At 39.0% G+C, this 24669-nt stretch overlaps 1 protein-coding gene across 16 annotated transcripts in view; it reads left to right on the forward strand.

Moving 5' to 3' along the window:
* The window catches only part of NRXN3 (neurexin 3), a 1034251-nt gene that overhangs the window by 881058 nt on the left and 128524 nt on the right, over positions 1 to 24669 (forward strand). For 9 of the 16 annotated variants that reach the window (XM_009280739.2, XM_019472456.1, XM_019472458.1 and 6 more), the window contains 2 exons: positions 17676 to 17765; positions 24276 to 24583. In XM_009280739.2, coding sequence (XP_009279014.1) covers positions 17676 to 17765; positions 24276 to 24583 — 398 coding nt within the window. Of the gene's footprint in view, positions 1 to 17675; positions 17766 to 24275; positions 24596 to 24669 lie in introns of all 16 variants that reach the window. The other 7 variants (XM_019472457.1, XM_009280748.2, XM_009280743.2 and 4 more) reach the window with 3 other exon arrangements.

Consider the following 24669-nt stretch of genomic DNA (forward strand, 5'->3'; position numbering starts at 1 on the left):
GAGGTGATTATCCCGCTGTATTCAGCGTTGGCGCGGCCTCACCTTGAGTACTGTGTGCAGTTCTGGGCCCCACAATTTGAGAAGGATGTCAAGGTCCTTGACTGGGTCCAGAGGAGGACAACAAAGCTGGTGAAAGGGCTGGAAGGCACGTCCTATGGGGAGTGGCTAAGAACTTTGGGGTTGTCTGGTTTGGAGAAAAGGAGGCTGAGGGGCGACCTCATCACTCTCTGCAGCTTCCTGAGGAGGGAAGCAGAGGGGGAGGTGCTGAGCTCTTCTCCCTGGTACCCAGTGATAGGACATGTGGGAATGGTTCAAAGCTGCGCCGGGGAAGGTTTAGACTGGACATTAGGAAGCATTTCTTTGCCGAGAGGGTGGTCAAACACTGGAACAGGCTTCCTAGAGAGGTGGTCGATGTCCCACGCCTGTCAGTGTTTAAGAGGCATTTGGACAATGCCCTTAATAATATGCTTTAACTTTTGGTCAGCCCTGAAGCGGTCAGGCAGTTGGACTAGATGATCATTTTAGGTCCCTTCCAACTGAAAATATTCTATTCTATCCTAAATTGACTCACTCCCAGAGTAACAGAGAATGTTTGGCAAAGGTTATAGTTTTACGTTTAAGTGAAAGGTGATGAGACACAAGCTCTAGAAAAAATCTCATGACTGTTAGTTTTTCTAATTTTTTTTTTTTTACCTTATGATCTCTCATCTTTGAGAAAATTTCCAAGAAGTTAGTTTCGGGACAGCTGAAATTAAATACAACATCTATATATTATAGATTTAATAGGTACTGTATGCCTTATCTCATCTGTTTTAACTGTAGAGAAGGAATTATGTGGTGGAAACAAGTGAAATATTTATGTTGGTCTTCCCCTTTTGATACACTTGAATGATATTCATGGTTCAGTTCCATCTTATCCTTCTTTTACTAAAAGTCTTCTGTGACTAAAAGGCTATAAATTGAAATGTGAGGTGTTTTGTATTGCTGTTGAAGACCATTGGATACTTCAACAAAGTGCTGATTATTTCTCAGTGGGATGACACTAGCTCTGCCCTGCTTGCGTGCTCTTTCGATTGTACCGAATTAGAATATTGGTTGCAGCCTAATAAGATTCAAAATATCTAGATCCTATTTTTTTTCTTTAATCCCCCCCGAAAACAATTGTAGGCATTTTAAAAATGCAATAATACAGTAGGGTAAACAGAACTTGAGTTAAATCAGCATCAGGGATTTTACAGGGCTTTTGGGGTGGGAGAAATGGAGCATGGAGCTGTTTTGCGGAGAGCGGGCTGAATACTGCAAATGTGGAATGGAAAGGGCATTTAATAAGCAAGGAAACTGAAGTTGGTTTAAATATTGTGTTGTATGACACCCCACAACCCATGATGGGTGCTATTGTAAGTTTCTGTGAAAAACAAAAAACAGATTTCATTTTCAGGTATGTGGGTGATCACAGCTCCAGCTGTCTTTAAATGGAGTGTCAGTACTCAATATCTCTAAAAATGGTTATACCCATCTCTACAAATCAAATTCCCTGAATTTTACACAATTGTGACTACTGAACTAGAGTTCATAGTCTGCTTTTAAACAAGTAATTTCTTGTCTTACTCAAGCCATTTATCACATTTCCCTTGATATTTTCAATCTCCTTCCACAAGTGACATGATCTTTTTGTTCAATGAAGTCCATTTCCCACCTCATCCCTCTGCTGGAGGGACTTTGAGGAGGGTGTTGTTTCTTTGTTTCTCTTTCTTTTTCTCTTTTTCTTTTTCTCTTTTTCTCTTTCTCTTTTTCTTTTTCTCTTTTTCTTTTTCTCTTTTTCTTTTTCTCTTTTTCTTTTTCTCTTTTTCTTTTTCTCTTTTTCTTTTTCTCTTTTTCTTTTTCTCTTTTTCTTTTTCTCTTTTTCTTTTTCTCTTTTTCTTTTTCTCTTTTTCTTTTTCTCTTTTTCTTTTTCTCTTTTCTTCATTCTTTTTGGTTTTATTTAGTTTTTATCAGCAAAATTTTCTTTCTCTCCCTTTGTGATTTCCCAGCCATGAGATAAATAGCCTTGTATCTTACAAGTTAAATACAATTACTGCTATCAAAACTAGAGTCTTTCTCTCCCTGTAAATGTCTCTTGGAAGCTGATAAGCTGTTCAAGGCAAACTGCAGGCTTCTGCCTAATCCTGAGATTAAACATTAGCACCCAGAAGACAGCAGGAGATAATTGGGGGGGGGAGCAGGAGGCAGGCAGCAGAGAAAGAGAGGAGGAGAAAGTGAGATCCTCTCCTGAGATATTAAGAGGACATATACAAGGCTCAAGGTTATTTGTAAAGGAATTACACAAAACACACAAGAGCTTGTTATGATGAGGAATTTCCTCAGATAATGCAGTGATTGTTGTAGTTGTTAAAGTCAAAATTTAGCAGGGATTTGTTTGATGTAAAGCATAGAGGGGACCTGTAGAAAACAGCTCCCAGCCATGACTGCTGATTTTTATATATTAGTCCCCACCTTGTCCTTGAAACAGGAGGTCTCACAAGGTTGCGTCCAGATTCTTTGCACATGCTGGTTTGGGTTCATCTCACTGGCTTTATGCTGAATATGGAGAGACAGTAGATTTCCCAAGAGTAAAGCAGGGGACTGAGCCAGCTTTTCTGTGCTCTGTGTTTTGCTACCTGCTGACCATCTGAACGAGGGTAACTTAATGGTCCTGTTTGTGAAACAGAGCTAACACTAATCTTCGAGGAAATAAAAGTGCCTTAACTATGGAGGAATAGTGTAGTAGTAGTAGTAGTCTTCAGTTATAACCAAGGCAGGATTACTGAAGACAGATAGTCTTTATGAGTCAGTCCAATACAGTTGGAAAAAAGCAGCCTCATTTCTGGATATATAAGTTCTTCTTGACTTTTTTATCAGTGACATTTTAATTTTCTCTCCCTGTAATTTTTTTTAAGGTCTTGTGTTTCTGAAAGCTTGGCTGTATTTTTTAACTGTTACCAATTGGCCTAATGGGATATTACCTCTCCCCGCTTTGCTTTATTTAATTTATAATGCATTAGCCAAGAAGGAGACGATAAGTTTGGATGATCTAATAGTAGCATCACTGGAGGATTTAAGAGAAGACTACGTATCCTTTCTTCAGCTGACATGTGCTCTGATACTGTAAAGAATATGCAATATTGTCATTATAAGTTCTCATGAGCTCAGTAATGCAGAGCATTGGGACATCAACAAGGAAAACTCAAAAGCAGAACTAACTGGGATGTCTGCATCATTGCAGCAGTTCTTCCTTTCCAAGTTTGTACTCATCCCTGCACAGTACTCCTGCACAGCTCATCTTGTACTACTTCAGTGATTTCCAAATGTTTGGTGGCTGAGCCTTTTTAGAGGAAATAACTAGTTCTCTGTGCTTCACAGAGCCTGGCTCCTCCTCCCCCAAATTCCCTCTGTCTCTTTCAGAGTGGTTTGACATCTCCTCATTCCCTCTTCTTTCCACCCCCACACCCCCTAAGTCTGGTTTCTGCCTTCTTATGCCCCTTTAGCAATCCCTTCCCTCCTTCAGACTTGAGGCTGTTATGATCTCCTCCTCACTTCTGAAACCTTGCTTCTCAAACAAAGGTAATTCTAAGAAGCTTGGCTGAATCCAGTTGCCTCCGTGAAGACACGTGGATCTTGTGCTTGACTACTTGGAGTCATTAATAAGTCCCATTGCTTCATGTGCAAGCTGAAGGGATTTCTTTGTGGTACTGCCAGATCCCACTGTGGTCTTAATATTTTCCTATCCAAATGCCCTTGTGAGTGAGTAATGAGTTAGGAACAAGAGCACTGAATTTTTATTAGCCCTGTGGGCTGAATGTGATCCCCAGGGTTCCTGTCATACACTTGTTTGTGGGTTTTGATTTTTCATATTGTACTCATTTTGTGGGACTTAATTGAGCTCTCAGATGCTTCCTATCAGCATGAATTGGAGATGGCATGTAAAGTGCCTTTGACAGATTTACTGCATTTCATAATGAGCCTAAAACATATAAAAAGACAGGGTTAATAAAACAGCATTGGAGAAGCACATTTTGAAGGCAGTACTGTGACATATGTTGAAAGATCTGCCAAGAGGGATGATTAAAGCATGACAAGTTGATGAAATCAAGAGTTGATTGTAGCTTGTCACTGCAGGGCCATAACATCTATAATATATTTATAAGGTTGGAAAACAGATAAATATGGCTACATGATATGAACACTCAGTTTTGGTCCCCTGTATCCACTGAGATATAAACCTACACACATTAAGTCACCAGCAGACATACTTTGGAATTTGTGCACGCAAACCCATGTTAATGCATGTGCATCCATACTGGATGAAGGGATAGGATCTGATGTGATAAAAAAGTTACGTATATGTTGCCACTATGCTCACAATTTAACTTCTGTGTACTTCGTGTTTTGCTTTCCCACAGGACGTATGATGCTGTGGTTCATTTCCATTTTGCCCCTAACCCCAAACAGATGCATGGAAGTGCTGTAGGGCTTGTCTGGCTTCCAAATTCTGTCTTTGAGGACAGAGGAGAGAAAAGACAGAGAGAAAAAGAAAAACGTGACTATATTGCGACTTCTAGTACTCATCCTTTCTGTTGAAGTTTCATTTCTCAAAACTGATTCAGGCTCTTATGACACACTGCAGTCAATCAGTTGCGTGAGTTGCACCAAATACCTCAAACCCATGTGAGTGGTAGTTTATCAAGCACCAGCATTTCTGTCAGCTTGGCATTAAGAAAGAGGGAAATGCGTGGTTTTTTTACGAAGACATGTCAGGTAACCGGGCAGAACAAACAGTACAGTATTATTTAACAGCAATAGGATTGAAAGAAGGAGTTTACCTAAGGAAAGATACACACAGAATAGTATCTTTATGCAAGTTGCCATGACCGCCTAATTCCCACCTAGGATCCCACAGATAGTCCTTGAGCTGTGGGAAAGAGGGAAGAAGGAATAAGAAGCATTCTTATGTAGCAGTCTCTATTACTGCTACGTAACAGTCACATAAAAGGTTGTTCTAACAAGCAGATACATGCCAGAGAGGCAATACTAGTTTTAATTTAGCCAAAATACTTTATCTTGTTTATAGCCTGGATAAAGAAAATACTGTCAGAAAGTACTGACAATTTGAGGAAAACTTTTTGTCAGTGCTGTCCAAAAGAACAGATACGTATTATCTTGCTGCATGCTGTTAGTTGAATTAGTGTAGCATCATTTTTACATCTTCCTGAATCAGACTAGATGTCCAATATGTCAAATCTACAGGCAAATACCAAATACATCAGAAGAAAATTTGCTTTAATGGTCAAAATGACACTTCTGTCCAATGGTCCTGGATTTGGGATGGTTTCTATTCTGTCCTCCCAGAGCCTGTTTCTTCATCTAATCAGCTTCTTGAGATGGAGAGCAGCCAAGTGTCTGATGCTTCAGAGAATTACAGTAACCCACCATGGCAACAACAAAAATATGCCCCAAAAGATGTCCTTCTAAAAAAAATTGTCCTACTATTGTGCTTAGTTTGCGACCTGAAATATGAGGTCACATAAGGTGTACGTGTTTGTATCACGTTTTTTCCTTCATTAATTTATTCAGGGAGACATGATTACGTGGAAATACTCCCACTCCCTCTCCAGCTGGAATTTGATAGAAGTTACTCTGCTGTATTGTAAGCACATTGCTCAGCCAAATTTAAACCAAGACAAAACAAAACCTAGGCAGTTTAGTGGCATCTGTAATTTTTCTCCATTTCTCTGATTCTTTTTCCATTGATGATCTTGATTCTCAAATCTCAGTTCTTTCCTCTTAGCTTAGTCCTACGGACTAGGATTCTTTGTAAGAGAAATTCTTGCAACACAGAGTGAATGCTTATGAAAAGTCGTGTTAACCTTTGACAATGGTAGTATGGCATGTAGTGTAACTCATGAAGAGATGAACTTTATGATTTCCCAATCCTAGGCTTGGCTTTATGTCAGAATGATGACTTAAAGTACGCCAACGTATAGTACCCATAGGGCACTGATGCATCTTTCTAACTAGTTGTTCTCACCCTCTTGTATCTAAGAACCCTGGGCCAAGGGATTTCCCTAAATATTGGGATTACATTCTTACACTCACTACAGGTGAGTCCCTGTCCCTGAGATACTATGGTGCAAAATAGGTGTATTGCATTCACATAGGGATCCAAGCCATGGTTTTTTTTCCTTGTATCTCTGACATCCAGCATGCTTCTTGCTAAAATCAGCACCATGCCATTTTCCATGAACAGTAATTACATACTAAGAGATGTAGGTATATCCTGATAGCTTGGTCTTGCTAACAATTCCAGGCTAAAGTATACAGCTGTTTATGAAAGCGTGCTTATCCTAACTGTCTGAATGCTCAAATATTATGAGCTGTTCTCATCTGTTTGTGTTCACTGGTCCATGATTGCATGGATGTCCAGGTACCAAGCATAAACAGTATCACCAAAAATTTCTGATAAATTTCTCCTTTGCTGGAGTAAGATGAATTACTATTAGTTCAGTCATCTGATGATATATAAAATGTAGCTGTATAATGTAGTGCAGAGAAAGATGGAGAAATACTTCTCATATGGAGAATCAGGCTAAATAAGATTGCTGGAAAGTAAGAATCCTGCTAGACAGCACAGTGCAGTGAACTCCCAGACATTAATATAGTTACGTTTCTCTTCTGGGTTAGTTCTGTTTCAGTTTTCCTGGTCAAATGGATTTGTTATAATATATTCTCTTTCTTCTCTCCCGCTCTGGCTCTCCGTCTGTCCCTGTCTCTCTCATACACACACACATGCAGTAAGAGTGAGCAAACAAACATCTGGCCTGAGAGATCAGAGGCTTGAACAACAACTTTGTGTTTTTCTGATCTTATTGCCTGAAGAAAGAACAGTGCCATCTGTAATCCCAGATTGACACAGCTGACATGCAGTGACAGAAGGGGCTCACACATCCGCATCAGCCTTCTCCCTGCTCACTAAAAGGCACTGGAAAGCACAAAGTCATTGAAATCCAATGCTGTGGACTGAAGCAGAGCAACTGTGTGAAAGGATGGTCAGAAATAAAAGGGGCCAGTCATGGAACTGGGAGCCAGAAGTTCCTGAATTCCAGCCTTGGCTTTATAGATGCTATTCCCTGTGGTCTTGGGCAATGCTTTTGCCACTCTGTGACTCAGTTTTCCAAGCAGTAAAGTGAGGGTAAAGCCCCAATTTACATTATCCTCGGGGACTTAAATAGAAAATATTCTACAATTCACTGAGTATGAAAACCTTTCTGGGTCAGCGAACTTGCATCTTTGCTATTTACTGAGTACCTGGAGCACCCTAGAGACTGAAAACTCCAGTGCTGGACTTGCAAAATCTTTTTAGTTTTTTCTTAAGCCCCACAAATTCACAGCCAGTGAGATTCACTCTGCATAACAGTCTGCCATGTGCAGGTATTTTACCCTTTCACTACTTAGCATTTCCATAGCAATTTCCGAAACTCAGGTCACTTCCAAGAAAGAAATTGATTTAAAAGGTTGGAGTAGGAAAAAGATATCTACAGAAACTACAAGTTCCTTTTCCCAGGGGTCTACCTTACTTCTGACAGAGTGTTATTCAGTAATATTTTTTTCAATGTATGGATGTTTCCCGTGCCTTTAGTTCATGGCTTGGCTTTGTGAATGGCACCTGTCTCTGAGAAGGCTTACTGGGTCACTACAGGGTCCTGGAATTCTCTTTTCCTTTTTCTAAGCTGATGCAAACAGAAGAATTGATTTCAAGAGGAGGCAAAGACCACTGCTTTGTAGCAATTAGAGATGGGAAAGGCCTGTTTGGTCTCATTTATTCCATTCTGTAATCAACTGATATCCCCCACTCCTTTATCAAGTAAAATTTTAAATAATTCAAGAATTTCCCGGAGGAGACTGTAGCACTGTCTAATATGTAATCTTTGTAGGAATTGCTTCTTAATAAACTACTTTCATCAGTTTCTTACTTGCTTTTAATTATTTTCTGGCACTCACCATAGAGAACTTGCCCCCTTCCATAGGGTTTTTGCCTTTCTGTTATTTTTAACTGGTTAGCTTTACAATCCTCATTGGTGGCATTTGACTAAATGCTTTATAGGCATTACTCTCATTAATGTTACTGATGGAGCAGCCTCCCTATACTCAGCACTGTATTCATGGGAAAGGACTGTACATGCTTTCTCTATTTGTTGTACGTGCAGCTCCCCATATTATCTCCCTGATAATACGTGCACAGGGAAATGAGATCCAGAAGCATCTGAAGGTTTCTGGTGGAGCCAACCCAGCTCCATCACTGCCAGCACCAAGGCAGAGACTGCAAGTCCTGCTGGAACTGAGCTGATTCCCACATAGAATGGGAATCTATGCCTGCTGGCACCTTCCAACAAGGAGTCTTGGTTTCGGTGTAATGTCTGATAAACATAAAGAGGAGCCTTTCTTGAATGGGGAGCACAGTCCTTTGAGCCCCAAGTGGTTCTGCAGGAATCAGTGCTCTTTCTAGTCCTACCTCCATGCTGGCTGTGTCAGGTCTAAGCTAGCTGTCTACCTGAGTGCTCTTGTTTGCAGGGGTGTGATAGTGAGCCACTGACTCTTTATGAAGCAAGTGTAAGGCCATAAGTTTTCTTACCTCAGATCCTGCACCGTGCAAAGGCAGTTGTTCTGTTTTCAGTCTCACGTTGGTCCTGGAAGCAAAATAGCTGCGCTCCTGTAGCTCCAATGCCTAACCCAACACGTGTAAACTAGATCCAGTGTTTCTCTGCCCTGACTTTGCATAATCCACAAAACAGATAAGCAACCTGCATAATCCACAAAACAGATAAGCAACCCCTAGATAAATGGGAGTTAATAGAATTTGAAGCGTCAGTACAAATAAAGTGCTTTTGGCATTTGGTTATTGCTGCTTGTTCCCACTGGGCTATATAAATCAGATCCTGACCTTTCCCAAAGGAATCGAAGTGGGATGTGGGGACAGTAGCGGTGGATTTTATTCTGATCTCTGTTTCATATCTCTTCCTGCAAAATGAAATTTGTTCTTGTTTAAAACGGAAAGATCAATATGTAGTTTCAGTTGTTCTTTAATAGTCACTTTAGCCTTGGCTGCCTGATATGGGGCTTAATTTGGACCTGGTCAGTGAAAAAACAATAATTTACTCATTACTTACAAAACATCTCAAAGATCTGGTAATGTATTCACCTAAATTGTTTTATATCTGTAAAAAGGTTGAACCTGGTAACTGCTTTCTCTATACTGTATACTAGTTCACTTTTCCAATGTAAATCAAAAGAGAACTAAAGCAGACTGCTTTTATCCCATGCCCATGGCCTCAGCTTCTGTAGGGCTGAAAAGTTTCAGTATAATCTGCTCATATAAAATAAGACCTGAATCACATTTTTCACAAGACTAACTTTTTCTTTTCTTTTGCACCCTTGAAAAAGTTTGATTAACCTTCTTCCACCTTTGCTAGTCTGAGTTTTCTTTTTGTTTTGCTCCTATTGTGCTTCTGTGTTAGATTATCGGGGCAAGGCACTCATTTTCTCAGTCATCCAAGACAGGATTGAAAGATTAATCTAAGGGAGGTTGAAATGTTACTGATCTTGTCCTGGGGCAGAGGGGTGAATTAGATGACTTCTCAAAGTCTTCCTTAGTCTTAATAATGTCACAGTGGCTCATGTTAGCTGCACCTTGTGGACAGACATTTAAACTCTAATCTCCTAGTTTGCCTCTGAATTTCCCAATGATTTTGGCCTGAATGCTGCTTTGCTTTGAATTAGGACCCTATGTTTTTTAGGCTAAAAAAGATAAGATAAAGTAGAGAGTGGCAGCAGCGTAAAGCTTTTGGTTGAGGCAGTAGAAACTTAGAAACAACTCCAGTTGCCTGAGTAACTTTTGCTGTTGTAGTCTTGTTTGATAATACTCTCTCCTATTTTTAGTACTTATGTTACCGAGACCTCATTGTCTTTTGTCATGAGGGCAGTGAGCTGAGGAGAGTTGCAGTGTGAAGGTCAGCTTTTACCTCTGGTCCACGGTGAGATGAACGGAAGGAAAGGTGTGGCTCCTGGCAAACACTGTGATCAGAGGGAATTAAAGATAAAGTCAAGGGCATCCAGGACTAAGGGGAAAATGAGGGCTTGAGAGGTGGGCCCATGCAAACCTCATGAAGTTCAACAAGGCCAAATGCAAGGTCCTGCACATGGGTCAGGGCAATCCCATGCACAAATACAGGCTGGGCAGAGAATGGATTAAGAGCAGCCCTGAGGAGTAGGATTTGGGGGTGTTGATTGATGAGAAGCTCAACATGACCCAGCAACGTGCGCTTGCAGCCCAGAAAGCCAACTGTATCCTGGGCTGCATCAAAAGAATTGTGACCAGCAGGTTGAGGGAGGTGATTCTGCCCCTCTATTCTGCTCTCGTGAGACCCCACTTGGAGCACTGCTGTCGGGGCCCCCACCATAAGAAGGACGGAGAGACCTTGTAGCAGCCTTCTCGTACCTGAAGGGGACCTACAAGGAAGCTGGAGAGGGGCTTTTTACAAGGGCATGTAGTGATAGGACAAGGGGTAATGGCTTTAAACTGAAAGAGGATTGATTTAGGTTAGATATAAGGAAGAAATTCTTCACTATGAGGGTGGTGAGGCACTGGAAGAGGTTGCCCAGAGAAGTTGTGGATGCCCCATCCCTGGAAGAAGCGTTCAGGGCCAGGTTGGATGGGGCTTTGAGCAACCTGGTCTAGTGGAAGGTGTCCCTGCCCATGGCAGGGGGGGTGGGACTAGATGATCTTTAAGGTCCCTTCCAACCCAAACCATTCTATGATTCCATGATTCTATGACAAGAAATAAAATGAGAATTCAATAGCAAAAGTTGCAACTTTATTGAACAGTGAAGGCAGAGGGAAAAGCATAATATCCAAGAGCTGAAGCAAAGATAAACAGTGTCAAAACTTGGCTATTCTTCAGTCCCATCAAATAAAATAAAATCCCAAATTGGAATTAATCCACCATAGCACCCCTTGTTACACACGGCAAAACTGAAGCTTTGCAAGAATTTGTAGAGGGACAGTTTATGGTAGGTAGAAAGACAGATTCCGGATCACCTGCCTTATAATTATTTTGTTTAGTTGCATGGCCATCCTGTTTCATTTCTGTGTAAGCCAGATCTGTGGTTTCAAGTTCGGACTTTTTTCAAGTGTTTTATAAAAACTGCTGCAAGTAGAGATTTTTTAATATGGTTTGATTTTAATGCAAACATTCCCTATGTTATATAACACAAACCACAATACGGCCTTACAGTAATGCAGCAGAATAAACAGCTGTCCATAAACAGGCCTGATGCTAAAGCTAACTGTAGTGGTGTTATTCCTTCCTGATTTATGGAAAAGTTCTAGTCCTAAATATGAACCTTACTAATAGGCTTGTCTGAGTTTCCTTGCTCAATACAAAATGTGAACAAATGATAGTTGTACTTCACAGTATTCAGAACAAAATATGTAACTAAGGAAATGTGAAAATGGGACAATTTAGTATACTCTAAGTTTTTAAATGCAGCTGCCTGAAAACAGAAGGGGTTAAAAGGTTCAGTGTGTCCCAATCACCAACACACTTCTGAAACTTTTGTGGTTTGCAGTATCTGTGCCCTTTTCTAGCTATTAGGGAAGAATGGTAGCTTCTCCATGATGCATGCAAGCCTTCTTTTCTGGGGCACCCAGCATCAGCTCTAGAAGAGTTTTGGGGCTGAATTGAACTGAGTCAGTTTATGTCAGTAGAGGATTTAGCCCTTAAAGGTAGACTTTGCAGGCTGTAGCAGGCTACCGTGCCCCCCTCCCTTATTGATATGAATTAATTGTATGTAAATCTTAGTGAGATTATGAGCATCCATAAAAACTCAAAGGGAGCTGGCATTAAAGGCCGCTGGGTGAACTGAGCTATCAAACACTAACTGCTTAGCCCTTCTCCTACTGAAATTCCATCTACAATAAGGGAAAGAGAGGTGGAATCAGTTTAAACCTTGAGCACTGATCTCAAAACGTTTTCTTAAATCATTAATATCACCATATCGCCTTTCATTTCATAACTGCTCATTAGATAAAATGTCTCATTCTTTTTAAAGACTTATAAGCAATGAAGAAAATATTGCTGCTGTAGTGTCTCTTCATAAAACAGCCTTAGGCATTAATTTAGAACAGATGAATGTTTTCTTATGGTATTCTTTTTAGCATCTTCAGAGACTTGACCACACATCAGGTTGGATTAATATTCCACCTGGAAGCAAGTACTTTCTTTCTGCCCAGTGCAATTTGCTGGAACCTTTCGGATTTTCTCTTTCACACCAGAGAGGCAGTAAATCATCATGATTGGTATCTAGGCCAAGAAGCAACATTTTTCGGAGCTTCAATTGCTGTTTTACTTTCTTTGGCTTAAGAATCCATTTTGGTTTAGAAATAAGCTTAATGCAATAAAGATTGTTTGTTTTCTTAAAGGAACCATGAGCGGAAAGCAAAACATCTTCCAACATTGTAGGGTTTTGGAAGAAAATTCTGCTTTGCCCATGAGTAAATTTAAACTGTCTCCCCCTGGACTGTTGCACTAAAGCATTTCCTGTGGGAACTGCTAATAGTGCTTAGCATGAACAAATTCTGTTGATTTTTTTCTCATTTTAGTTTGATCTAAATTGAAGATTATCAAGAGCTAAAGCTAGAAGTGAATCTGATCTATTTATCTGTATAGTCCAATGGAGCAGGGATACAGAGGACTCCATAAAAAAGACAGAAGACTGGCAACCAGCAGGCTCTGATTTTTATGATTTACGTGTCAGGTTTTCTTGGGGGAAAGAGGGACAAACAAAAAAATAGAACTCTTCTGCCAGATTCATCTCCAAAATATTTAGTCCTCAGGAATGTCTGTGGTGTTTGAAATATTTTGAATATTTACATTAAATAAGATTCAGGGATCCAGAAGATTTCAAAATGTTACCATTAGAATCCTTAAGGTTATAAGAGCCTGGATGCTTATCAGTTTGTTGGAAAACTGAGGTCTATGTGATACTTAGGATGCAGCAGGATTTCTGTTAATTGTACATATGAGTACTAAATGAAAGAAAAGACTTGTTTTATCCTAGTCTTCACAGAGCCAGATTTGGCTATGCTTTAGAATTTTGCATGAGAAAGCAGAAAAAAATAGGTGAAGGAATGCATTTCTGAGGTACAGTTCTTTAGAAGAAGCTAAGTCGCAAAGCAGATCATGAGTCATATTGATATACAGGAATTTATTACCCAGATGAAGGAAAAAGGAGGAAGGTTATTTTAAATGAGCAGTTCCTATTGGTACTCGTATCATTTAAGCAGCTAGAACCTATGGGAGGAAAAATATTTAGTAAATCACAAGTAGCAAAACTAATCAACACAATTTTACTATAACAAATTATATCCTGCAGACCTTTGAGACCCACATTGATTCTGAATGCAAAAGAACTAAGGGATTAAGTGTATTTTCTAAAATAAATTTAAATGGCTCTTTTTATCCTGTGTATTCTTTTCCAAAGTACAGCCTTGAATCAGAGCTGGACTCAAAGAGAAAAAAGGGGAGGGGGTCTAGGTTATTTGCATGAAGGTATTGTTTGAACATGTGTATCATTCAGCTCTAGAAAGGCATTGCATTGAGGTCACAAAAGGATTGTTACTGAAAATTTCTGTGTATGAAAATGGACAAGAATCCCCCTTAATCACATCATGGCTCAGCTGTCAGAGGTCTGATGAGCTTACTTCATGTTGAACTTATGTTTCTTCGTGTTGCAAACCATGATATTTCCTTTTTGAACTTTCATATTAAATGCTGTGTTTATTTTTTTAAAGCACAACTCAAAGTCAATATTAATTTAATAATTGTACGTTTTTATTGATATTTACTGACTGTCCCAAGCACTTGACAATGGAAACCTTGTTCTTTAACTCAATGTTGTAACTGGGTATATCAGTGAACACGTTCTCATGCACAAGTTTTTAAAAATCATTCTTACTAATGTCTGAAATAAAATTTAAAAACAAAACAAAAAAGAATAGATCAGGTACTGATGTTGCAATTTAAACCTATTTGAATTTTCTAATGTCCTTCAATTTTTCATAGCTTTTAAAGGTATGGTTTTATGCATATTTTAATCTTGTTGACTATATCTGCCTAATAATAAAAATAATAATAAAATTAAATTAAACCTGATTAAAAAAAAAAAGTCTTTAAAGATGTGGTGGGGAATAGTTGTCATTTCTGGCTTTCTTGAAGGTCTAGGACAGTATCATAAGAAACCCATTTTTACCTGTCATGTCTTTGTCATGTTTGTCCCACTTCCTTTTTACCTTAGTCTTGCTGGCCTGTTCTTGGGAGATGCCCTACGTATGAGAAATTTCAATCCACTACATTTTTTCCTTTCTACAGTCAGCCCTCCACATACAAGAAGCAGCACTCCATGCCAGCACTGGCTGACTCTTGTGTTCCTATGAACTGTGGATCATTCTTTATTCTGAAAACAGATCTCATTGCTGCCAGTAAAAGCTTGCTTATGTACATACCAAATGAAGCTAGTGGAGTTTTTTGTTCCAAATAAAGTGTGTTATAGAATTTCTTTGGCCCTATAGAAAATGTTCTTGCCCATCAACGTTAAGATTTCAATGCACTCTCATCTAACCAGAGGTCATTACTCAGAACATACTCTATAAAGTGGGGAATAACCTCCATTTCTACTGAAACCGTATCTTTCTGTATCATGTGCAATACAGATGTAGTAGCAGGCTCTCTGTAAGCGTTCAGGTCTCAGTTGACAGAGAAATTTAGGAGTTCACAGTGAAATTTAGGTCTTTAAGTCCTATTGAAACACATCCTGAGTGTCTTTCAGGACCTAGTACTCCTTTCTTACACGCAGAAAAATAGGCACACTGCAACAGACCAAAAATATCCTAAAGGAGATGCAGGATTTCTATGATTGCATTTATGAGATTTAGCTGGTTTGGTGAAGGAGAGCATGGATTAGTGTGTTGATAAAAGGTCTAATGGGTGAGCAGAATGCCTTGCTAACTGATCTTAAAAAAGAAATTGTTTTTGTAGTGAGCTTGACTCAATTACTTTTGTTATTGTTCTCCCCAAACCAGCAGGTCTGCTTTCCTGCCCTGCGAATGTAGATGTCTCTTAGGCTTAAAAGAATGGGAGAACTTTCAGGAAAGGGACCTATCCTTTAGATTAAGAAATTGGGAAAACAGCTGACCTGCGTGACCCCAGCCTACATTAGTCATCAATTTATTATTAATAAACAGATCAAAAATCATTGTTTTGTTAATATTTCTCTCTTTAGCTTTAGGTGGTTTTTTCTTTGTTGTTTATATTACCTCAGCTGCTCTTTATCAATTTTTTTTCTTAGATCCTGCACTGAACATGATTCAAGTTTTATGTTTATGAATCTGTATTCATAGAAGTACAGAACTGACTATTGGTACTTTCTGTTGGTGCTGATATGAATTATCAGAACTGGGAATGTACTTAAAGGTAACTTAATGTCTGTGAGTGACTCCAAGCCACCACGGTACATTGTTTAATATTATTTGATGAACGACTGACAGAGTGTGTTTCCAATATTTTATCTTTTCCTTCTAGTTCATCCGAGTAACCAATTGTACATGGCAGGCATCTGAGGTGGGACAGAGAAACTGGTACATCAGTGTGTGTCAGCTAGTGATTAATTAGATCTTTCTACAACGGGGAATAGCAGTTTCCCACAATGGATCTGTTACATGGAAGGAAAAAAAGTAGATGACTTTCCAGGAAGGTAATAAGGAATCAGGCCAGTAAAGCTGCTCTTAAATGTTTTTGCTTTGTTTTGCCTGTTGCCCCAAATAAGCAGCAAGGCTCCTAAATGTTTGTTATAGTTGGAGATATTAACCCAAATCCAAATTGCTGTTTTCCTTACAGCTGGACTTAAAGAGATACAGATAATGATTCTTACAAATACCCCTTAAGATTAGGTCCATGCTTTATTACATGTGAATCCTTGTGGGATTATAGCCGGTGTGTTGCTATAGTGCCTCTCACTTGTTCCAGAATGTCAGCAGTAACAAGATGATGCTGGAGAGGATAACTGCGGTCAGCAGGTACCTCATACAGACTGGCAGCATTTCTGAGCAACACTTACACAGTAAGGATTATCGAGCACATGAGATTTACCAGTCATACTGCTGGCAGTATGAAAGTGTCTGCTGTTGACTGGGTGGAGCATCCTGCCAGCTGTTAGTCATATATATTTTTTTCCTTGATGTGTCTTTACATTGAAAAAAGATTCCAGCATCTGTTTCAGAAAGTCAAATAAATATGAAGTCACGTTAGGTTATTTATATGTGGGATTTTAAAAGCAGTACTGCAAATTGTGCAGAGCAGTTGCTGACTCTTGGACTGCCATTTATTCAAAATATGTATTGGAGCACTACTGATCTACTGAACTTCTGCTTATGGTAGCATTACATCAGTAAGCTGGGGGTTTACTCTAGTTTTCTACAATATTACAATGAAGTTTGCAAAAGATGCACTCTTTTTACGTCTATCTGACTGAAGAGTTTTTATAAAAATAATACATGAAGCAAAAACTGAAATGAGTCAGAAAGTCACTGTAGTTGAAGAAAATGAAAAAGCAGAATGATGGCACTTGTTTACTGTCACTCCTAACACCGTCAAACTGAGCTGCTCCTTTCTACTAGAGGTTGGCCCAACCCATCTGACCCGTACAATTTTTTCAGCAGCCAGGGAATTTGGACAGAGATCTTGTATGAATCCTGTTCCTTTCTGTACTGTGCAAGTGATAAGGGCTTTTCTCCAAAACACACTTTACTGGATAGTTCTATCATCCATCAACACGGAACAATGGAACTGCATTTGCCAGAATTTACATCTTGGGTAATTATTTCTGCTTTCATTTAAATTAGTTTCTAAGCTTCTGTTTCTTCTGGCAACAGGCCCAAGTCTTTGGTAACTGGACACAAGCCTTTGCGTATCATTAATTAGCAGCTCTTCCTCTTAAATTTTACTTCCCTTTTTTTCTATCTATCTTCCCACTCTGAGGGTTTTTTAAACTCATTCTATTACATCCTTTCAGCATCAATTTCTTATTATTTCTTCCATTCTTTTTTTCTGTTTACTGGGTTTCTAGTCCTAACACATCTTTTACTACTGCGAGAAGGCTTATAAAAATACTACTTACCGTGTGTTTGTGTGACTGATATATTGTGCCATGTCCTTGTGCAGTCAGATCTAGAGTCTGATCAAAATGTTTTAACTCATGTCACTGAGTTCACTCAAGGTCTTATGTCCCAGACAAATTACACATGCCTTCTAACCAGTCTGGATAAACAAATACTCTGAGGAGAATCTGGGATATCTTCTTCATAGGATTTAACTTCTTCGACCTTCCAGAAGCTCAGGCAATTGGATGTATAACTATTCTCCACCTTACTAAAGATAAATCTCTCTCTTTTCAAATATATATGTATACACACGCGCACTTATTTATTTATCGCTAAATAAGGTCATTAAAAAAACAAAAAAAACCTAGGATGTTTTAACTATTTCATTGACTTTTCAGATTGTTTTTAAGCTGTTTTTTAAACTTTAAAGGCAACACTGATAGTGAACGGTTCCAAATGGTAAAACAGAAAATCCCCTTCAAATATAACCGGCCCGTAGAGGAGTGGCTGCAGGAAAAAGGTAACACTCATTAAAACTTTCATTTTAAACCCATTTGATTCTAAACCCTCATTTTTAAAGCCTGCAAATAAATGTTTCTTAAATGATAATCGCCTGCTGCATAAATGACTGTTTTAATTTTCATTATAATTTGTGTCAGCTTCCACCTGCCATATGTTGATAAATCATGCTATAATACATTGCTATTAAAATGCAGTTAAAGGGACGAAATTCTAAGCTTGCTATCATAGTAATGAAAAACAAACAAGCAAAAATTCAGGAGATGTTTTCTAAAAAAATAAAATGAAGAAGAAAATCGAAGAGCAATAACATGTATTATGGCAATTTAACCGCTGCATGATTTTCCTATTTTGATTTGTTTTTAAACGACATTTATATCTTTATTATCAAAGTTTTCTTAAAAAAATTTCAAACATACTTGTTAAACCACTTCCTGTAAGGTTTGTTTTCTCATTAGTCTGATTAGCTACTATGGCTATGTGTTTCCTAGTGTTCTATTAAGAGAATTAAACAATTTTAAAAGATGTTGTAAAGAAAACATTTTTTAACATTTTCATTTAAACTACAATGAGGGAGACAGAGAAAGATGATTGTTCTGTCGCTTTTATGCTATGTCTGGAGTACAGTTTGAACACTCAAATGATACATTTGTCTAAGTTATGGGTCAAATTCTTCCCTAACTTAATCTCAGGCAGCGCTACTTAATTTTGTGGGTTTGCCTGGAGTAATTGGCCTCAGCTCAGCAAAAGACTTGTTAAAATGCATAAATCCAGCTGGCTTGAGTGAGAGTTCTGCATACATTCAGTGACCTGTTGAAATGGGACTTGTGTCAGAACGGTAATGTTCTTTTATCAGGCATTTGGAGGGGAAAAAAAAATCTTGGATGTAGAGCCCATTCCAAACCCTGTTGAAGGTAACAGAATAACTCTTATTGATTTCAGCAGGGTTTGGACTGCGCTCTTGGTAATACAGTGGAGCATAAGTCAGGAAGATCTTTTCCCTCTATACTGAATGTGGTATTTAAAAAAAACCCCAAACAAACCACTGTAAGTAACTCCTTGCCTTGAAGTCTAGAAAGCAGAACACGATCTTCTCTTGTTTCCTTTTAAGAAAGTACTGCTGATAAAAGGGGGTGACCTTTGAACTCAGATCTTGCATTTTCTGTGCTGACTTAGACTTATGGTTGTTAAAAAAATTTTCTGAGAGGGAAAACCAATGTTTTGTGGGATTGGAAAAATATAATTTATGTTCTGTTTCAAACTTCTATCCTCAGCTGAATTAACAAATTGATTTAGCCAGTATGAATTAAGTTAAGGACACAAAGGATGTGGATAACTACAGTCAAAATATTTTTATGTGAAGGGTCTGATCCTGCAAAGTGTTGTGCACACTCAGTTCCCGTTGACTTCAATGAGAGCTGACAGTGTTGCCCACTTTTCAGGTTTGGTCTACAATGGTGTAATGCTTGAAACTAAAGCTAAATTATTTGTGAAAGTAAGACAAAAATATTGGTAAATAAAACAAATATTTTTTGACCACCAGGGTTTTATGGAACAGTTAATTCAGCTAATTTGTAAATAAATTTTAAGATAAAGGTATACAGAAAATGCTTATTGAGTCTCAGTGGGTTGCCCAGTTAATTTACAAGATCAAACTAAAATAAATAAATAAAGCTTAACACTAAAAAGAGGATAATTTTGGTAAGTTTGAATTGCTAAAGTCCCTTTAACACTAAAGACAATGATTGCCTCAATTTTGTTAAAACAGATGCATGTCTAATTCCTGATGCAATTCATGTGCTTGAGAACCCCACCTTTGTTTTCTTTTGTTTTTGTTTTGTTTTGTTTTGTTTTTCCTTTTTGGTTTCCCACCAAATCTTTTATGTCACTGCTTCTCCAAGTTTGAGCTTATAAGCATGCCAAGGCACTTTCATTTGTAAGCCATTCTGAAGTTTTGAACTGAAGTCTACCTTTTGTGGATATTGATGCTTTGTTAAAAGTCAATCACACATGCAGTAAGGTCTACATTTGAGCGTTCAGACACTCTGAAAGCACTGGATGTTTTTAGGCTAGAAGGGTAGAGCCATGTTTTTACTGAAGTGAAAGGAAATTCAGTCTTCACACTTTGTGTTAGGGAATTATATTGTGCAGTGTAACACCGGAGACAATATAGCTTTGTTCCTTCTTTCCAAAGTAGATAGACATTTTCAGCAACTTAGGTACCACTTAAATTAAAAAATAATAAGAATTAATAATTTACCTAGCTGTTCACCAACCTGCTCATCCATCTGGTCATCCATCCAACAATTAATGTAACATGGAAACCTTCTGTCAGAAGACTTTATAAAGATGATAAGTGAAAGGGTAGCTTGCTATCAAAATGGAACAACATGAACTGATGGATGGAGGAATAGATAGATTCATCAAAGAGACAGCATACAGAATAGCTGTCTTGCCCATGAGTTCTTGGCTTGAGTGAGGTAAGATGAAACACTTTTCGACTGACATTTTTGAATGCCATAGATTTGGTCGTCTTTTGGTACCACTGTTACATTATTCATAATAATGAAATAGTTCATTCTTGGAAAACAAATATAACACAACATCTTTCTGAAGTGGCATCCCTACTGTTGGGGGGGGGTGTTAATTTTATAAATTGGTTTAAAATATTTTTAAGAGGAGCTCAGGTTTACAATCTTTAATTATATGAGTAATAAGCAAAACATTAAGCACTATTAACTTCACTGAGATTATGTATGTGAGTAAAAAAAAAAAGTAATAGTCCTAAATTCTTCAACTTAAGTAGTCATAAAACCAGCAGATTTCCTTAGCAGAATACGTGGTGGCTGCTAAGGCACAGATGTTACCCTATTCTGCATTGGATGAGCTAATAAAGACCCAGAAGCATCTCGTCAAAAGGACTGATCCTGGAAGTCCTTAATCCTTCAAATCTCTCTTACTAACATGTGAAGTCTTGTTGATGTGAGTGACAGTTCAACTTAAGTAGTCATAAAACCAGCAGATTTCCTTAGCAGAATACGTGGTGGCTGCTAAGGCACAGATGTTACCTATTCTGCAATTGGATGAGCTAATAAAGACCCAGAAGCATCTCGTCAAAAGGACTGATCCTGGAAGTCCTTAATCCTTCAAATCTCTCTTACTAACATGTGAAGTCTTGTTGATGTGAGTGACAGTACTTTTGAAGCAGGAACTATTAGTGTGAATTAGGATTTGCAAAATCAGGCCCAAAATCTCTACTGGTGTTACAGAAAAGTTGCACTTCACTAAGATTTCTCTGTGATATTTTTACTTGGTATTCAGTTTTCCAAATGAAGAAGTCAATGAGAGAGCAAACAAAGAAATGAGAGCTTGAACTATTCAGAATATTTACAAAACACCTCAGAAACTTAAAATATGCTCATCATTTTTCTCCAGTATGACACTAAAATAGCAGTAGGAAGAGTTCTCTGTGGAAGAGAAGGACTGTAAGTCTGCAACCCTTACACACCTAGTAGAATTCACTAATGTAAACAGTTCCTCAATAAAATTCAGTGGCCAAATAAATTTTACTTAGGGGAAGTAAGGGCTTCAGAACCATATCATCAAAAGAACGATTAGAAGAGACCTATGGTGACAGAATTAAGTGTATATTCTCTCAACAGTTTTCTCTCATTCCACATGCATTTCCCTGTTGTCTTTATTCATGCACGTGTACACCATCGTAGAGAGAAGAATGAGGAACGATAGGTTGTAGGTGACTCCAACAAGTGAGTGTTCTTTTAGCAAACACAGTTCTAGTACCAGTGCTGTCTCCAGCGTTAACCATATGGTGCAGTGCATGAATCCTGGATGGGAAGACCTCTTAAACAGGGAAGACCACAAAACACAGAATCAAAGTTCCTTTTTTACTGGAGTGGGGCCACCTCCTCAGTGTACACTTTCTTTCAGCATTAGAAGATGCCGATGAAGGCCCAGAAATGGAGATGTGATCTTTTTTTCAGCCTTAATATACTAACTCCTCATTCTTGAAAGTAAAGCAAGAGATATGACAGACATATCTAAAGCTGTGCTATGAGCTTGGGTTAGAATACATGACATCCTGAGGAGAGTCATCATCCTCCAGTAAAAGTGAGGGAATCCCTTTTCTATCCTGGCTTGGGGAGCTCTCCTAGCTGGAACAGCAAAAATTCTCTTTCCTCATCATCACCCACGCCTTTTCCCTTTGGTAAAAGATGAAAAAAACAGACATTATTGATTCAAGGAGAGAAAGGAATGGAAATGGAAAGCTTTGAGTACCTTCCCTCCATTTTCAGGGGTGACATCTCAAGATTAGTGAAATAACTCCCTGTTCTTTACTTATCTCACCTCTAACTTTCGGCACTCTATCATGAGTGAGGTGGGAAGAAGAGAACAGTAGCAAGGGAAATGTCTGGGTACATAGGGGCTGGGACAGTACGGAAAGAAATATAGTGCTAGAGGGAGGGAACGTGTGAGGCGGAGGGAAAATGGTGTAGTAAAGAACTGACAGCATATCCATTAAAAAATCCAAAGCACAACAGGACAGAGAAGAAAAGCAAACTAAGGACAGGGTATATGGCAAGAGTTTGACCTTCTACAGCATACAGTGCCATTCCCTCTAGCTTAGACATGAGCTGGGCTGAGAGGGCTCACTATTTTGACAGATATTGTTATTGGATCCTATTTTCTTCATAGACAAGAGGAAAGGCTCTGTTTTACATGCTTGAGGGTGTGTGGCTTCAGTGCATGTTTATTGATGTTTTAATAGACATACGTTGCCTCTGGTAAGTTTAAAACCTCCTGAGATGCAGAATATTGCATCAGGTGTTTCAACACTTTCCAGGGGAAGGATACTCTCCATTTTTATTTCTCATTTCTTCATCAATGCAGTTACTCCACCCTGATCAAGTCCTAGTGTTTTATTTACAATTCTGTGGGTGAGGAGCACAAGGGATGTGCAGCCCACCTCCACGTGTCCGTATGTTACAGCTCTCCATACACTTTTGCTTAGTTAGCTAGGGCCCTCTTTGGGGACAGGAACTCCTTTCAGATACATTTCTTCTCTTGTCCCCATTCTCTTCCCCATGGTCAATCCTGTCACCATAAGATGATGCAACACCGCATCACCACTTGGCTTCGAGACCCGTCACGACGACCACCAAAATTGGTGAGCTCCCCCTCCTATTTTGATCTACTCTAACCACTGGCTGTGAAGGAATGAGCAGTGGGTTATAGGCTGTGCTTTGCTACATGGTGGCATTTTGCACCTCTCATCAGGGTGGATTAGAGAGAGGAAGTGGTGAGTGAGAACTGGGGAACGGGAATGGGATGGGGACACGTGTTGCAAACTTCATAAAAATGGGAATTTTATTTGAATGGGAATAGATATTTGAATGATGATTGACTTGATGCTGCACTGATAATGCTTCTGAGCTCTGCTCAGTCTGGTGGTCTGTTAATTCAACAGATTCCAGGTGGCATGCCCCTAATCTTCTGAGGAACAGTGAAATTATAGGCACTGCCTTTGCAGTGCATGAAACAATTTATTTCTTAATATAGTCAACCTAGTGCAGCCTGGGACATAAGCAGTATTTGTAGAGCAGTCCAGGCTGAATGTGATTTAAGTGTTCTGCAAAACTAGGTGAATTGGCAATTGTTACTAGATTTAATAAATATATTTTTCATTACATATTATATTAGACCACTCCTAACACTCAAGGTGTGACCTTGAGTAAACCACTTAACCTGCCTACATTTGAATTTCACTGTCTGTAAGAGGGGAGTCACATGTAAGGCATTCTGGGGCCTAACCATCTGAAGCACTATGTTATCCTCGCTATTTCAAAAACTTTGCTCTTTCAGAGACATCACAGATGTTTGCATTTGGTGTTTCTTGGTTTTAGATTTGCGAGCCTTCACAACAAAAAATTTACAGGTGGAAGATCATGACTGGTCCTGTCTTAAGATTCCTACACAATCCTTATATCACCATCAATTTTTTCTGATGTTTTACTGTCCTCAAGCCACCCCTTAAAACCTTTGCATTATTAAAAGTGCCTTTATGAATTAATCCCATCCTTTGACCAGTCAAAATAGAAGGTTTATTTATGGGCTAAAGCTTGACAGGTACTGCAATCTGAATTGATAGTAGAAAAATAGCCACATGTTGAAGCCTTATTTCTAGTTTGAAATGGGTTCAACTCTAAAAGAGTGGGTTCAGATTTCTGACTGAGTCAAAGCTCCTGAAGAGTTTTGATGTGTGAGTGGATGCTGAAGTATGAGGTTCAGTTTTAGCTGTTCTTGCTTTCAGGCTAATCTTCCTTATTAATGAGCTTTAGGCAGTACATTTCCATACTGTATTTCTACAGTCATCATAAACGCTACCAAGAATGAATCTACTTCTTCGTTGTCCATCATTTCTGACCAGGACTCAATGTAAGATGCAAAGTGAAGGAAATGTCTGGCAATAATGTTATTCACCCCCCTTCACTAGGACGACAGTTAACGATCTTCAACACCCAGGCGCAAATAGCCATAGGAGGGAAGGACAGAGGGCGTCTCTTCCAAGGCCAGCTCTCCGGTCTCTATTACAATGGCTTGAAAGTGCTGAACATGGCAGCGGAGAACAACCCCAACATTAAAATCAATGGAAGTGTCCGACTCGTTGGGGAAGTCCCTTCCATCTTGGGAACAACACCCACAACCTCCGTGCCACCAGAAATGTCTACTACAGTCATGGAAACCACAACTACGATGGCCACCACTACAACCCGAAAAAATCGTTCACCACCCAGCATCCAGGTGAGTCAATTAGCCTCCTGCATTTCCTTGGGTTCTTAATTAGTCTTTTGTTTTGCTGCTTACTTTTAAGTTCACGGGAACCATGT

This window comes from Aptenodytes forsteri, unplaced genomic scaffold, assembly GCF_000699145.1.
Source record: "Aptenodytes forsteri isolate BGI_AS27 unplaced genomic scaffold, ASM69914v1 Scaffold193, whole genome shotgun sequence".
NCBI lineage: Eukaryota > Metazoa > Chordata > Aves > Sphenisciformes > Spheniscidae > Aptenodytes > Aptenodytes forsteri.